The 16,857-nt window shown below is 29.4% G+C and overlaps 3 protein-coding genes across 3 annotated transcripts; all 3 read right to left on the bottom strand.

Moving 5' to 3' along the window:
• Positions 1-135: 135 nt before the first annotated feature.
• Positions 136-5,815, bottom strand: LOC113373813 (monocarboxylate transporter 7-like). Its single transcript, XM_026614087.1, has 9 exons — positions 5,608-5,815; positions 4,301-4,427; positions 4,078-4,221; positions 3,602-3,880; positions 1,575-1,917; positions 1,023-1,170; positions 652-796; positions 362-553; positions 136-260 (listed from the first exon to the last, which is right to left on the bottom strand). The coding sequence occupies exons 1-9, from the start codon at positions 5,707-5,709 to the stop codon at positions 136-138; spliced, it is 1,605 nt and encodes a 534-aa protein (XP_026469872.1). The 5' UTR covers positions 5,710-5,815.
• Positions 5,816-7,668: 1,853 nt separating this feature from the next.
• Positions 7,669-8,978, bottom strand: LOC113372723. Its single transcript, XM_026613071.1, has 5 exons — positions 8,821-8,978; positions 8,581-8,741; positions 8,296-8,477; positions 8,087-8,213; positions 7,669-8,022 (listed from the first exon to the last, which is right to left on the bottom strand). Exons 1-5 carry the CDS (start codon positions 8,897-8,899, stop codon positions 7,744-7,746), a joined length of 828 nt encoding a protein of 275 aa, XP_026468856.1. The 5' UTR covers positions 8,900-8,978; the 3' UTR covers positions 7,669-7,743.
• Positions 8,979-9,994: 1,016 nt separating this feature from the next.
• Positions 9,995-12,108, bottom strand: LOC113372720 (39S ribosomal protein L19, mitochondrial-like). The gene is made up of 6 exons (XM_026613067.1): positions 11,925-12,108; positions 11,607-11,846; positions 10,877-11,019; positions 10,617-10,796; positions 10,362-10,510; positions 9,995-10,140 (listed from the first exon to the last, which is right to left on the bottom strand). The coding sequence occupies exons 1-6, from the start codon at positions 11,989-11,991 to the stop codon at positions 10,011-10,013; spliced, it is 909 nt and encodes a 302-aa protein (XP_026468852.1). The 5' UTR covers positions 11,992-12,108; the 3' UTR covers positions 9,995-10,010.
• Between the last annotated feature and the right edge of the window lie 4,749 nt (positions 12,109-16,857).

The raw sequence follows: 16,857 nt of genomic DNA, 5'->3' as shown, positions 1-16,857 counted from the left end.
TAACATTTATTTTGTCATTTATATTTTCTGTGACAATCCTTTATAAATTACTTTTATAAAGATATATAACACGTGTGGTAAAATTCACATAATCTATATATAATTTTTCCATTAATATTAACTTAATTCTTAAATTTATTTCTTATTTTTCATTTTTAACCAAGCCATCTCGGCAAGCCATGGTATACAGCAAATGAGTAAACACACAGTCAAGGCATGGAAACATATTATGTAGCTGTGTGTTGCATCTCGAATAAATCCTAAAATTTCACAAAATTAGATTTGTATGTTCGAGAATAATTGAAATATGAAATATCACTGAACTCATCGAGGAGCTTTTATAATAAAATATTATAATTACCAACGATTGGACCCAAAGCCAATGTCATTATTCCTTGCAAGAACATGAACAGCCCGTATGCTGAAGGAAATCTCTCCTGTGAAAAATATTCGGCAAATACTAAAGGTAAAGGCACATGAATCCATGTCCGGAAGAATCCCAAAAAACTTGATATTATAAGCATCATTGTAAAGTCAGTCACGTACAAGAACACTATAATAAAACGAAATAATTTGAAATTGTATAAAATTAACAGAACTGTTTAAACTGTTTCGTGATATGATAAATTTACTTCTACTTATTAACTTTACCTATACGTGCGAAAACTGAGAATAAAGCTCCCGCTAAAAATACTGTTCTACTGCTGACTTTAACACAAGCAGTCATTCCTGCCAAAAACATCCTTGATGACAAATCTGCAGCTGCTGCGGCAGACACACAAATTGCTGTATCAGTCTAAATCACATAGAATAATTTAAAATTAGTCATATATGAGAATTTCTGCGGATGATTGTTGGTTTTTACATATTGGGGTCACTACTTCATGAATGAAGTTGGACAAATCCCAATTATTTATTGACTACTATAACAGTTAATTTACGAGTGATTGCTATTGCTTTCAATTTACTATATATTTTGCTGTAGTGTAATAATATTAAAAATCTACAACTCTGTGCCTTACCTTTGACCAACCTAATGCAAACAGATACATTGTTTGAATAGCAGAAAATGCTATGTCGGAGTATAGTGCAAATGTCACTCCAATAACCATATTTACATAAATCCAGTCTTTTAACAAAGTCAAATCCAAAAAGTCAACGATAACTTGCCTAAAATACAGTAAAACAATGTTAAAATATTTGAATTAACCGAGTATCCTTAATAAATAATCAATCAAAATTGATTTGATATAATATTTTTTTTTACGATTCATATGTTCTATAAGCTGTTTGGTTCAATGCTTATGATCTTAGGTATTATTATGAGAGGCAACCCATAGGTTCACCATTTTCCTATTATATGTATGGATTTATTATACATTAGCTCCTACGTCTAATAGCTTTACATATGATTGAGTGACGCAACTCTGTCTATAAGGACGATTTCCACTTGTAGCTATTTTATGATCTATAACCACAAGTGGAAATTTGACATCAAAGTTGCCTGATGTCGGGCTACGGCGGCAGCGATATGATATATGAAGCCTTGATCTATTACGTAAATAGATACTTACAATTTTCCCCTAGATTTCTTCTCTACCGGTGCAGTGCTATCACTGACAATGACTGCTCCAGTCCAATTGCCTAAACTAGAAATGGAAGATCCACGTCTTCTCATTCTATGTTCTTCATATTGAAGCATCTTAACAGGAGTTACGCCTTCTATATCCCTAGCTTTTGGTGAATCTGTTATGTGCAGTGGTAGTTTATTTACAATACTATGCTGTCTACTGCTTTTTCTTCCTTGGAATAATAAAGGTTCATGGGAATGACTTTCCTTTCGCGGTAATTGTTGAGGAGTTTCATTGGATGGTTTTCCATTTGCTGGATCTTCAGATTGTTTGCCGTTTGGATCCACTATTGACAATGTAATACTATTAAGTTATCATCATAAAATATGTAGTGGTACAACAAATTGAAATTGTTTATTAGAAGGTGGTGATGATCTATTTTCAGTCGAATTCGAACCTGCTCTAAATATTGTAAAACGATAGATTTGAAAGTATGAACTAACATTTTAAATAACAAACTAAAACATTTTAGGCCTTCGATAAGCGGTTGAATTATAAAAAATCATCAAGCTTCGCGTTTAAACGATTCTAATCAGAAACAATGCCAAAGCTCATGTATGTTCTGTGTTTTGTAGATGATTACAGTTGATGTTCACACTTTAATAAAATATATTTTATAGCATTAGAAAATATGTAGTGGTACAACAAATGGTAATTATTTATTAAGAGGTGGTAATGATCTATTTTCAGTAAAAACACAGATCATTCGACAACTACTTGCGTTGAACTTTGAACCTACTCTTAAAAAAATTATAAAACTTTATGTTACCTTCATTTTGTATGAAAATATCAAACGAAGTGTTTCCAGCAGTAAGTTTTAATTTAATTGAGTAATGATATACTATTCTTATACGTCTAACAATTAGATAAATGTTAGACGTTAATATTTAATAATAGATAACGAAGTTTTCCCATATAGTTCCCAACTATGTTTACTCTTATCAAACATTGTGTGACAACTATATTTACTATTTGATATATTATACTTTTAACAAATTACAAGATTTTGAATAAAATCGTTACGTGAATGTTATATAATAAAATAAAAATAAGTATTAGAAATGTGTTTGATTTTATAAATTCAAGTAATATAGATGCCTTGCACTTTATTCGCTGACTTTAAAGATTTCTTTTTTCAAAAAATTCATCAAAATCGAAAAAACGTACTAAGTAATATGTTTTTTTTATTTTGACATATTTTGGAAATTCTGAACTTTTTTTCAAAGCAATCGTAATGCTTTAACTGCATAGAGACAAAATGTGAAAGCGCGTAAGCGCCGCGTCGCCGTCTAACGAATATCATTGGTACGGAACCCATAGGAATGCAAACAAAATTTATACTTATTGTTAAAATCTCTATAAAATATCTGATAATTTGATGTTCATCTGTCTAATGATCATTTTTGACTGCCAAATGGCATTTTTTTACTTTTTTCATTAGATCTCCGAAACCGCTAGAGCTGCCTTTATGAAAATTTGAACAGTTTTTTATCTTGTCAGTACAAGTAAAATGTTTTTTGAATTATTAAAATCGGACGCTCCGTTCTCTTAAAAACTGAGTAACCGTTTTTGGCACTATATCTGTATCTTCGGAACGGCTAGACCTGCCTTCGGCAAAAACTGCATAGAGATGTGAGACGTGCTGACGAACTAATCAGCACGTCTCCTTATCAATATGAATCGAATGTTTTTTGAATTATTTAGATCGGTTGATCGGTGTTCCCGAAATCGACGACGAAAATTTGTATCCGCACATACATACTTACACGCACACACACACACATACATCCATTTTTTCTAAGGTATGCCAAAATATTCAGAAACCTTTGAAACGTAAAGATATATAAAAATTTTCATTTTCGATTTTTTTACGATTACTATAACTTGCCCTACGGGAAGTTAATAAGTCTCATGGATAATATAATTATGAATAATATTGCTAGTTATTACTTGACTTTTATTTTACTCACAATTATCCAACTCCACGGGCACCAATACTTTTATTCGATGGTATTCTACGGGTTGCATCATAACCATACCTAAAACGGCATGTCCGTTTATTGCTGCCATTACCAGTAGCATACCACGGAATCCAAAATTATCTATTAATTTCTGGACTAATAATGGATATACCATTGATCCTACGCCTATTAAAGTTTGTGATGCGGACATTATCATTGCACGTCTTTCTACGAAATATGCATTGAATGTGGTGAATGCGGCTGGAATCATTAGGCCGAATCCAATTCCTGAAAATAATCAAAAATAAAAATCATAACATATGATATATGGCTTCTCCTATATCATTTATAAATAGTTTCTTCATAAATAATTGTTGATTTTTTTTTAGCGATTTATCTTTTCTCATGTCAAGCAAATTATGAGTATTTTACAGCTTCACAGTAAATACATCCTAGTAATAGTATTCGTCAAAATATATCCTCACCTTGAATAATACTAAATGTAAACAGCATTTGTGCAACTGATGTGACAAAAACTGTCAGGGCACTTCCCAAAAAGAATAGTAACCCTCCAGTAATGCCCACCTGGCGGCATGTGAATTTTTGGAATAAAGAATTGGTTAAAAGTCCTAAAAATAGATGGTATTAACTGTGTATATAATATATACAATGAATTTCTATAATTATCATTTACACTTATTATAGTACCTGAAAATGCTAAACTGCTAAAAAATGCGCTATTTAATAGCGTCAAGGCACTAGTTTTTTCTCCTAGGCTATCTAGGAAATCTCCAAAAATTAAACCAAATGAAGGAACAGGGCATAATGCAACGATCTGCAAATTTAGAAAGTAAAACTAAAAGAGGAAATTTTAAGATATTGTAAATTTATTTTTTTAAATAAACATGATGCTATTATTATATTTAATCTATTTTTTTACTACTTTAAACTTATCCTTTTTGAAGTTCAAAGAATTCTATAAATTGCGCATAAAAATTTAGTCACAAGCCTCCAATTACCTGAAGTCACTTTTTTTAAAATACATCAGTTACGTGTTACTATATTTTTTATGTTCAATGCATTTTCTTCATTCATGGTTGTTTTTATTTGCAGATTTCTTAATTATGTATTAAATCAAATTTTTAAAGAATTTATTTTAGCATTTTATCAGCATGCTGCAACTTGAAACTTTAATGTTAGTAATTTTGGCACAATTTTTGATTATACAAAAAGCAAAAGCTTTCCATGTGGAAAAGTTCATAAAGTTAACTACGAGTATACGTTATGGTTATAGTAAAGAGAAAAGTGAGTTAGACAATAATCAAATAGCAATATGAACTATTCAAGAAAGAATTATGAAAACCGTTTTTAAGCATTTTAATCTAATCAATTCTAACTATACTATAGGTATAATTTATACTATCCATAACGTACATTCTTTACATAAGCATTTTTTTAGTTTTATAGTTTTATACCTATGTACAGTTTTTTTTAGTTCGGGGAACGCCAGGAAAATTCATAAAATTGTTATTAATGACCATTTGTGCTTACATTTTACATATAAGAGACATACATTACATTTTACATTAAAAGATTTACAGAATTTTGACAATACATTTTATTTATACCTTTCAGTGTAAGGCTTACACTTTTAACCCTACAAGGCAAGGCACCTAGTTCCATATGTGGAACAACAACCTCAATTGTTCCTATAGCTATAAAACTATGATTAGCGGCATGTCTTGACATCTTTATAGATGCTACTGACATTTAGCAATGTAATAATACAATTTTTACCAAAGGGTTTATTTTCATTTTTATAAGTTTTCCTCATCTTCTGATTACAAGTTAAAAACAATATATTTTTGTCACAAATCAAAGAAAAAATGAGCATTGTAGAGCTCTGAATATATAGATATTTAGAAGATCATGTAGTTATGAGTTAAATTTTGCTAATCATAATAAAATTAATGATTTTATTTCAATGTAGTAAAATTAATAAGAAACAAACGTACAAATGATAATGCCATTCCCAGGCCTATCATGTAACCCCAACCGCCCTCCGGCGCCCGATATTCATATTTGTGTCGGATTAGCTCTTCTTTATTTTCCGACATGTTTCCACTTCACAAAACGATTAATATAACCACCAATGAATCAAATTCAAACCATCAACATTCAACAATATTTAAACACATGAAATATTCGCACATACAATATCCAACAACAACGACAAATTAATTCAATTTGTGAAAATTATTAATATAGAACATCTGATTTTACCTTTTATCTCATTCCGTAAATAATTTATGATATTTAGTGTTTGCAGCTTCGTTAAATATTTGCAGTTCCATATTGAAGGAAATATTTCATCTAATTATAGACGTATACTCGTAACATCTTATCTTGTATGAACAAAAAATAGTAAAAAACACGAGTTTTAAAAGAATATGTAGGTTCTTTATGTATATTTATACTTTGTAGTATTTTTAGAGTTTAATTATGAATTAATGGAAATTTCTTTTTCATATTTGCCTTTTTTAAAGCGTCAGGTCCGAATTTTGTAGATAAATGTATTATATCAGATCTCTATCACAGATGCAACCGTAAAATAATACAATATTTATTAATATATATGAAATACGAATTAAATTATAATGTGTATTAAATTCGAATTAAATAGGCTTGAACACAAATTTTATTTTATTTGATTCGGTACGATTTCTGATTTGTAAAAATACTTTCGCTTGAAATATTTTTTTAGAATGAATATTAAAAATAAGAAACTTTTCAAATATTTGGAATCCGGAAAAAATATTGGTTCTAGAAATATCTGAATATCTACCGCAAAGTGGAAATTCGGGACTGTCCTGACCAATCCGGGTCGTTTGATCACCGACAATTTTTACCGGACGTTAATAAAATCCGATGTTTTCTTTTAAATTAAAATAATACAAAAGTTATAATATTTCAAACCTTTTAATATTTTTTGTGAAAATGGCAAGCAATGCTAAAATTGGCGTGAACGTTAACACGTAAGTTAACGTGTATGTTAACTAATAGATTTTACACGATTAAATTATTTTTTACTTTGAATTATGGAATACATTTATGGGATTATAATTTTATTTGATGAAATACATCTATTTATTAAATTACTCCAGTAATTTCAAAATTGAAAAAAATTTCTCACCATTCAAAATGCGCATAAGCAAGGCATAAATAAGGTAACTAATAAATTTATAGTGTGATTATTAAACGTTTCAAATTTTAAATTAACAGCTAAAAAATATTGATAGCGTTAATAATTATAAATTTTCATGTTGATTGTAAAAGCAATATAAAATATACATATATATTAAAATCTTATATCACATGATACGATTAATCATCAAAAATTTCTGCAATTTAGGGAAGAAATATACCATATCTAATTTTCTTAGTACATATATGATATAATTTTTTTTTAAATAAAACAACCAAAAATGATAAAAAAGTTTTATTATATATTTCAATTAGCGGTAACAAAATTCTCTATTTTTTAAATATCACAATATTAAAAGGTACATTTTGAATTATATATTTTTGTTATAATATTTTATAATTATCAAATAATTGACATCAGAATTGCTTTTTTACTTTATACAAAATCCATACCAATCAGAAATAAATAAGATACCAATTAGAAAAAAATAAATTATGAGATTACGCATCAACGGCGTCTTACAGTTAAATGCATTAAATCATAATTTGAAATAAAAATAAAAAGATTGAGATGGTAATGCATGCAAAAGCTAGTCCTATTGGTATATAAGTTTATAACATGTTTCATTCCATGTGCAGTTTCTGATTAGATTCTTGCATACATACTCACAATAATAAAATGTTATGTATATTTTATTAAATTCAAAAAAAGCTAGTAAGCAAATATTTAATGAAAGCAAAAATAGAATGTATTGCGGAGATTTGAAATAACAAATATTATATAATTTATAACAATCAATGATATTTGTTTTTGATGTCCAAGAATCTAATTAGAATTGCTTCAGAATCTAATACAACTTAAAACAGGCGTATTTTATTAATATTCTGTAATCTGTTTGTAAATATCCTGTAATAGATTATGCATTATATTTAAAAATAACTAATAATCAAAGACCTGGACATAATGTACTATCACTAAAGTCACTTATGATCTCAGCTTTTTCCAATAAACCATATGCATACTCTCCATCCTTAGATGGATGCTCAAGGCCTTTTAAAGCATTTGATTTTATGAAATCAACAATAGTTTCCTTTTGAACAAACGACATTCGTAACCTTTTACCCCAAGAAATAAGAGCTAAGGGCATCTCTGGTGATAACATTCTTGATGGAGTTATAACGTGGCGATAAAGGCACTTTCGTACAAGTCTTTGTAGTTTATTTACCTATAATAGTAGTAAGTAATGTTATTTTTAAAGTCTGAAATTTAAATAAGATTTGAATCATCACCTGTTGTTCATCAGCACACGGATGATATAGCATGACAATTCCGCCATGCTCTACTGTATGCAACCATCTCTGCCGAGGAATGTATTCATATTCTCCATACTTTGGCCATACAATTCTATGATTGCCACTGTAAAAAGTAGAGTTGAAAACATTGTGTAGATTGATAAAAAATCATAGACTAACAACACATATGATGTTTCTAGACTCACAATGTGGGAATATCTTCATCATAGGTTATTGATACATTCATGCATTCAGGATAAGGTTTATATGCCTTCGGTACATTATACAATTCAAGTAATGGTGGTTCTTCAAAATTGGGTGAATAACGTTCTGTTGTCAGGCATATGAAATCACTTGGATCATCATCCCAATCCATTATTAAATTTGTCTGAAACAATGATTCCTCATAGAATGATTTATTTTCTTAATGTTTTCTAAAGAACAGGTATGTATGTATATACGGAGTATGAGTGTGAGTGTGATTGATTTACCTGACCATCATCACAAAATGAACTTGATATTTCTACATCATCCACTTGAGGTGTGACTTCTATGGTTATATTTTTCTCGGCACTTCTAAAATTATCATTTAAAAAATCTGGTTTCGCCGGAAACCATTTGCCTGTCCATGTTTCATTTTCTTTAGAGTAAGCTAATATATAAAACATATAAAGAAATTAGTATCATTACATATTTTATATAATTATTTTACCATCAAAACCAGAACATACTTGAGGGTAATTGTTTTCTATGGGTGAAACAATCCAATGCTATGATATGTAATGATATAAATAATACTTTTAAGATCATTTTTCGAAATATACTTTTTAAAGAACATATGAGAATAGCAAAAAAAAAAAATGCTAAGTTTAATAATATAAAACGTTGCTGCTGTTTACGAAACCATTCTCTAATTGATAATGGAGCTGTCAAAGTGACGTTTAAACTGTCAAAGTTTTGGCGCTAAATTTGTTTTGAACTTTTTAATTCGAAAGGTATTTGATTAACAGTTTTAATCAATAATAAACTTAGTCGTAAGACTACCACTTCTTATTAATCTTAGGTATAATTTTCAATTAGTTAAGATACACAAAAGTAATACAACTCATAGACAAATGAAGAGTATACAACTATAACTTGATACCTCCTAGTATATCTCCTAGTAAGTTATCGATTTAATTTCGTGTTCAAATCAATTTTATAATTATATATATATATATATATATATATATAATTATAAAATATATATATTTTATATATATATGATAGTTTTGTTGACGTTGATACATATTTTTGCAGCCCAACCGTCGAATTAAAAAAAGGTTAAAAAAAATAAGTGAATAATAAAATACTATTATACTAACAAACAAGAAATAGAAGGAGCACATATTGCCCTCATATATTTAATGTTATTGATAGCAGTGCATTGTTGATCAGTGTCCACAATGCACTGCTATCAATAACATTAAATATATGAGGGCAATATGTGGCTCCTTCTATTTCTCGTTTGTTAATATAATAGTATTTTATTATTTAACACAAATTTAGTGTTCAATCAATTTTACATTAATTTTTTGTTGTTTTTCCTGGTTTGGTATGTATAATTTCCTCCCTTTTTTAAATATTTATATTTATCATCAACTGTGTATTTATGTTATGTTTTTTAGACTCAATGATGACACACATCAAGTGTCGAAACGTTTAATGGAATAAATAATTTTATTATTTAACCTTTTTTTAATTCGACGGTTGGGCTGCAAAAATATTACAAATATATATATATATATATATATATATATATATATATATATATGTAATAGTCCCAAATAATAACTCTATTTTAATATATGTATTTTGAAATGTTGCAAATAATACATGTTCTATTCAAAATCTAAATCAATAATAAATAACATCATAAATCTTATGCTGCTTTCACTGGCTTTACAAAGATTCTCCTTCGTTTTTGTTTGCGTCTCATTAACTCTAATTGATGCAATTCAGAATAAACTTCAGCATATATAACATTCTGTTCCTCTTCTGGTATAGTAGCTCTGTAAATAATAATAAAAAAAAAGTGAAATCGTAAGCACACACACACACGCACACAATATAATATATATTATTAAAATAATTAATTATAAGGGAAATAATAGATAATTAATTTCATAATAAATTATATTATAAAATAAGGAATATAATATATATATTAAAAGAATTGTTATTGAAATAATTAATTATAAGGGATATAATAGACAATTTTATAATTACATACCTGTATTGCTTCATTAAATCATATTTTTCCCAAGGCGTGCTTCTTTCCTTGGCTTTGATAAAGAATTTTTCAGGCAATTCTAAAGGTTGAATGCCTTTTAGATCTTGACGTTCCCAACGTTCTAACCAAGGTCTTGGTTTCAATTTTACCTGAAAATGCCAAAATTCTGATAAATAAATAAACTATATATATATATATATATATATATATATATATGTAAACTGAGATTATGTTTCAGCATGTTTTTATGTTAACCTTTATTTCATTCACAGGTACTGGTGCTCCTTCTGGCAAAATTTCAGCTTCCATGTCCAGAGGAAATGTACTAAATTCCGGTAAAGCATCACGTAAGTAAAATAATTTGGAATCAAGTCGTTTTTCCAATCTCAATACTTCAATTTTTTGAATAGTAGGATCATACATTTCATATAACACCTACAAAGAGCACCCTTCATTATTTTAAATATCTAGGTGTAAACATAGTAAATATGATTTGCATATTTAAAAAAAGTTACCTCACAACCTTGATGATCCACAACATTTCTTAAAATGAATTTCGATCGCAAGCCGCAACCTGATCTATCTATACAAATTCCTACAAAACGACTTGTTTTGCCTTCAGAATGAACATCAGATGTTGTAACTGCCATTATTGTACCTAAAATAATAATTACGAGAGTCAATCTGCAGAATTAACATAATTGTAAAATAGCGAAAGTAATTACTAATACTGTACAGATAAAATTATAAAGGGAATGTGAATGTTTGTATTGATAAGATAAAGTATGGATTTTACTTGCGCAAAAGTAGGATACCATTGAGGTAACAATATTTTGTCCTTCTAATTACTAAAGATTTTTTATTATTTCATTTATCAGTTTATAGATTTTTAGTATTAGTAGTAGTAATTTTTTCAACAGTTTAATTGAACTTTTTTTCAAAATCCTTAAATTTATTATATAAACTAATAGTATAACATTAGTAAGGAATTCTTTTTTATAATAGTTATATTAGTTATTGTTGTATTAATTATAAGATGTACTCCATTTAATGTTAAGCAATTCGTCACATTAATAGATTTAATAACACAATTAAACAATAGATAGATAGATATATTATAACATGAAATGCAGTTTAAAAGTTGGGCAGTATTATAAATTTGAGCAGCACACTGTCCATATGATTTAAGACTTAAAATGTACATCTTTCATGAAATTGCATGTGCATACACATAAAGATACAGACCGACATAAAACTCTGGTATGTCAATATGGGCCCTGCGGCTTAACATATCTTTTCTTTCTAATTTCTCTCTAACTGCATTACGCCATTCAATTTTCGGATCCGGAAGAAATTCTGGATATATGAATCTGTAATCAACTGGTGTACTTGCTTTTTTATCATTATTGGATTGTGATACATTTGGGAGCTCCACATTCGTACTTTTCAATTCAGGCTTTGTTGAAAATGTATTCACTTGGGCAACTATAAGTTTTAAATTGATAAATTAATTATTGTGTGTAATAATAAAGACGGTACAATTATGTAAAGTTCAATACGCACCTAAATTAGTTAGAACTTTGACATTTTGTTTGAATTCGTTAATTAGAATGCGACTAGGCAGGTACATGGTTTAGGCAAATATACTATTATTTGTGAATATATATGGCATATATAAATCATATACGTTTTATTTTTTATATAGTGTCATAAATATATGGCTATTTCTATGCACTAAGCACTATCAACCTAACCTCAATTAAATTATATTCCATAGCCATAGATAAATAAACATAGTTATATAGCGTAGTAGGTGCCGCAACTACCTTCACGCATACTTTTTAAAAACCAAATTTAAATTAATCAGAATCAGAAAAATATATATTTAATTATAAAATTAGTCTTAAGTAGTTATAAAATAATTAATTATTGAAATACACTTGTAAAAGTTGTAATGATCAATTAAAATAATCATAAAATGTAAAAAATAGTAATTATTATATGTTATTCATTTAATTAACTTCCCGAAGGAGAAGTTTGTTTTCATCAAAAAATCCGAATTGCTAATTTTATGTTTTCTCAACGTTTCAAGCCATTCTGAATCGAATGAGACCAAATTTGGAAAAAGTATGTGTGTGTGTGTGTGAACAGATTTTTTCCGTAAATCGACGTTTTCTCAAAAACGGCTGGACCGATTTCAAAAATTTAAAAGCCATTCGATGTATCTCGATGAGGACTAGCGTTTCTAACTTTTTGTACGACGATCGGCCGAGCCGTTTCTTTGTAAATCGCAGAGATGTGAAAAATTTTCCGTCCACGTTTTAGGCCGCAATTCTGAATCGATTTTGAAAATTCAAAAACTGTTCGAAACATATTGGTTGGGAATCGACCTGATTAGTTTTTGGTAAAGATCATATAATATGTCTTATAGATCATACTAAAATATTACGGTCCTATGACAAGTAGTTTAATTTTAAAAATTCGTCAAAGTTTGCAAAAATTAGCGTCGTTTTTTGACGTTTGTCAAAATTAGAACTTTCATCGACGTTTGCTCAAAAACGCGTGAACCGATTGCATAAATTTAAAAGCCAATCCATGTATTTTAATGTGTATTATCTTTCCTCAGTTTTGTGCAGCGATCGGCCGAGCCGTTTCTTTGTAATTTGAAAAGAAGTGTTAAACTTTTCGTCCACATTTAAGCTCATACTACCGAATCGATTTTAAAAAATCAAAAACTGTTTGAAAGATATTATTTGGGAATGATACTGATTAGTTTTAGGTGAAAATCTACCGAGCCGTTTTCTTGTTTTTAACTGTTGAAAAAAAAATTAAGCCGATTTTATATGGATTTTTTTGGCGATATATATCATGGTCTTATAGAACTTACTGAAATATTACGGCCTTACGACAAGTAGTTTAATTTTAAAAATTCATCAAAAAATGAGTAGTTCTTTGACGTTTGTTAAAATTAAAATTAGATGATCTACTTGGTATAGCGATACAGTGCTTAGTCTTAATGAACGTACTAAAATATTAACGTCCTACCGAAACTGGTTCAAATATAAAAATTGTTGATTTTTAAAAATTTGCTTTTAGAAAATTATCCGAGTTAACGTGTTCGTTCGTTTTTAATTATGGGTAATAAATCCACCCGGAATACTTTCACGCATAAATTAATTTATTTTTTATTGATTAAGTAGATTATCTTCTATATATATAAAAATAAGTCGCGTTTTCCTTCCTGACGAAATAACTCAGAACGCACGAACCGATTTCGACAATTTGCATTCGTTGGAAAGGTCTCGGGCTCCGCAAGGTTTATAGCTAAGAAAATTAGTTGTGCATGGCATCGTGCCTTAATGGAAGCTGCTGGAACTTTGACGCACCGTAATTAAAAATTCGAGTAATAAAAATAATCAATATCTGTTTTTAAATAATTTCAAAATAGATTATCTTCTATATATATATATAAAAATTAGTCGGGTTTTTTCCTCCTGACGAAATAACTCCAGAACGCACGAACCGATTTCGAACATTTGCATTCGTTGGAAAGGTCTCGGGCTCCGCAAGGTTTATAGCTAAGAAAATTATTGTGCATGGCATCGTGCCTTAATGCAAGCTGCTGGAACTTCACGCACCGTATATATATATAAAAATTATTCGGGTTTTCCTTCCTGACGAAATACTCCAGAACGCACGAACCGATTTCGACAAATTTGCATTCGTTGGAAAGGTCTCGGGCTCCGCAAGGTTTATAGCTAAGAAAATTAGTTGTGCATGGCATCGTGCCTTAATGCAAGCTGCTGGAACTTCACGCACCGTAATTAAAAATTCGAGTAATAAAAATAATCAATAACTACTGTTTTAAATAATTTCAAATAGATTATCTCTATATATTATATATATAAAAATTAGTCGGGTTTTCCTTCCTGACAAAATAACTCCAGAACGCACGAACCGATTTCGACAAATTTGCATTCGTTGGAAAGGTCTCGGGCTTCGCAAGGTTTATAGCTAAGAAAATTAGTTGTGCATGACATCGTGCCTTAATGCAAGCTGCTGGAACTTTACGCACCGTAATTAAAAATTCGAGTAATAAAATAATCAATAACTGTTTTAAATAATTTCAAATAGATTATCTTCTATCTTCTATATATATAAAAATAAGTCGGGTTTTCCTTCCTGACGAAATAACTCTAGAACGCACGAACCGATTTCGACAATTTTGCATTCGTTGGAAAGGTCTCGGGCTCCGCAAGGTTATAGCTAAGAAAATTAGTTGTGCATGGATCGTGCCTTAATGCAAGCTGCTGGAACTTCACGCACCGTAATTAAAAATTTCGAGTAATAAAAATAATCAATAACTGTTTTAAATAATTTCAAATAGATTATCTTTATATATATAAAAATAAGTCCGGTTTTTCTTCCTGACAAAATAACTCCAGAACGCACGAACCGATTTCGACAATTTTGCATTCGTTCGAAAGGTCTCGGGCTCCGCAAGGTTTATAGCTAAGAAAATTAGTTGTGCATGGCGCGTCGCGCCTTAATGCAAGCTGCTGGAACTTTACGCACCGTAATTAAAAGTTCGAGTAATGACATTAGTGAGAATTATCAGAATTATTCTTGGTTAAGTCAACGAGCAATCTTGCCGCAAAGAATAATGATGTGGTTTACCAAAGATCACTTCATAAATGGATAATTTGCGGGTTCACTTTCTTTACTTAGAGAAGTTCAACTAAAAACCACTTCATTTTTGTAATCAAAATAAATTCGTTACTGTTGTATAATAAAATCAAATTTCTCCTTTTAAAATATAAACAAACAAAAAATTCTTCATCTTTCTCACGAAACTATGGTGGCGAAACGGAGTTCGTCGGGTTTGCTAGTTTTACTTATATCGGGAAGTTCATGTAACTTGCCTCAAGGCTAAATACCAAACCAACTAGTTATTTTTCAACTTTGCAAAGGAGTGGTTTGTTTTCACTAAATAATTCAAACAAAATTGCTTATTTTGTGTTTTTCTCACAGACTATCATTTGATTTTGATTATTTAAAATAAACAAAATTTAAAGAAAAATGCAATTATTAAACATGTTTTGAATTAATTATATTTTTCTTTTGGCCTAGGTTTGATTTTTATATTTCAATATATTAACCAACTCTACTCTCAATAAGTACACATTAAGACTCTTTTGCGCTAACTTTGTTAGTTTACAAATGTTTGTGGCTAGTTTGTATCATCATTAGTAATTTTATTGTGAACCAATAAGTTAAAACTTTTTTTTTTTTTTTTTTTTTTTGCATACTTTATTGTCAATCAATAAAATACATTTTTTAAGACACTGTAATGTTGGTCTAAAGTTAAAACTTGAAAAAAAATTGTATGTTGTATTTATATAATATTTAATGGCTTGTAAAACACAGGTTAGTGAAAGAAAATAAAATTTATTCCACACCAAATTTATTTATTTCAATAACCAACGACTAATTCATTGCAGTGTAAATTTTTACAGAGTATATTAAAAGAATGGAATTTTATTTATAAAACCCTTATTGTTAAATTTGAAGATTCAAATGAACGTTGTTTAGATTTCAAAACAGAAGAGGCGTTCGAGTTTCTGAAACGCCATCTTCGACCGAGCGAACGTGCACGCTCTGCAGTCGCACGTCTACAAGTCTTTTGCACATCTATGCTTTGCGACGATAGGAGTTGGGAGAGGGAGTTGTCTTGTCATTGCAAGAGTTCATTTCCATCGTGGCGATTGCTGGAAGAACACAACGAGACGTCGTCGAACACGGACGAGCGGGCCTGACCCTTCGCTGCCTGTGGAGAACATGCGTCACCTGGTACGTTGTACTTGTGCTAATTATATTTCTCTTTGCGGATTCACTCGGATTTCATTTCGTGTTTTCGAGTTTAAGATGTTTTAGATTTAATTGAAACCTTTCCTTATTTCTGTTTTTTTTTTTTGGAAAACGTGTGCTCGATTTATGTAGTTTTTGCTCAAGTCGTACTACTGTCTAAGACGTACGCCGGATATTTTAACTAATATTTTATTTTGCATCATTTGGTGCCCACTGTTAAATAAAACTACATATTATTTTGTTGACTGAGCAAGAGTTCACAATTGAGTGGCTGCCTATCATTGTGCAGAAGAAATAATCGAAAGTGGTAGTAAAAAGTTGTGAAAGTAAAAAATGACTGTAATATATTCATTTTGAGAATTACTATGAGTACATTTATACGGATCGTTTAATTTGAAGTCTTATTTACATCATTATCATCTGCTAATTCACTTCAATTTATAGATCAGAAGTATTGTGTAAATTGGACCACAATCATCATGTCATCAAAAATTTTAAAGCAAAATTACTTTTCGATGAAAGCCATTTTGTGTTTTAAATGCATAATTTTATTTCTTTACTTGAAAAAAAGTTTCAATTTGAACAACAAATTGACAAAGAATAGTTACAATTTGAATGATATAAAGAT

The sequence above is a fragment of the Ctenocephalides felis genome, unplaced genomic scaffold, assembly GCF_003426905.1.
Source record: "Ctenocephalides felis isolate EL2017-DRISC unplaced genomic scaffold, ASM342690v1 CF-g0.4_SCAFFOLD_01604, whole genome shotgun sequence".
NCBI classification, from domain to species: domain Eukaryota; kingdom Metazoa; phylum Arthropoda; class Insecta; order Siphonaptera; family Pulicidae; genus Ctenocephalides; species Ctenocephalides felis.
This window is presented reverse-complemented; position numbering and strand designations above follow the sequence as displayed.

Excerpts from the sequence above, each read along its gene's own strand:
- LOC113372723 (XM_026613071.1), bottom strand. The coding sequence starts at position 8,899 with ATGATCTTAAAAGTATTATTTATATCATTACATATCATAGCATTGGAT. Across the intron at positions 8,214-8,295 it reads GATGAAGATATTCCCACATT|TGGCAATCATAGAATTGTAT; the intron begins GTGAGTCTAGAA and ends TACTTTTTACAG. Across the intron at positions 8,023-8,086 it reads CGTGTGCTGATGAACAACAG|GTAAATAAACTACAAAGACT; the intron begins GTGATGATTCAA and ends CTACTATTATAG.
- LOC113372720 (XM_026613067.1), bottom strand. The coding sequence starts at position 11,991 with ATGTACCTGCCTAGTCGCATTCTAATTAACGAATTCAAACAAAATGTC. Across the intron at positions 11,847-11,924 it reads CAAAGTTCTAACTAATTTAG|TTGCCCAAGTGAATACATTT; the intron begins GTGCGTATTGAA and ends TAAAACTTATAG. Across the intron at positions 11,020-11,606 it reads CATACCAGAGTTTTATGTCG|GTACAATAATGGCAGTTACA; the intron begins GTCTGTATCTTT and ends TTATTATTTTAG.
- LOC113373813 (XM_026614087.1), bottom strand. The coding sequence starts at position 5,709 with ATGTCGGAAAATAAAGAAGAGCTAATCCGACACAAATATGAATATCGG. Across the intron at positions 1,918-3,601 it reads GCCCGTGGAGTTGGATAATT|TGGATCCAAACGGCAAACAA; the intron begins GTGAGTAAAATA and ends CATTGTCAATAG. Across the intron at positions 1,171-1,574 it reads AAGAAATCTAGGGGAAAATT|GCAAGTTATCGTTGACTTTT; the intron begins GTAAGTATCTAT and ends ACTGTATTTTAG.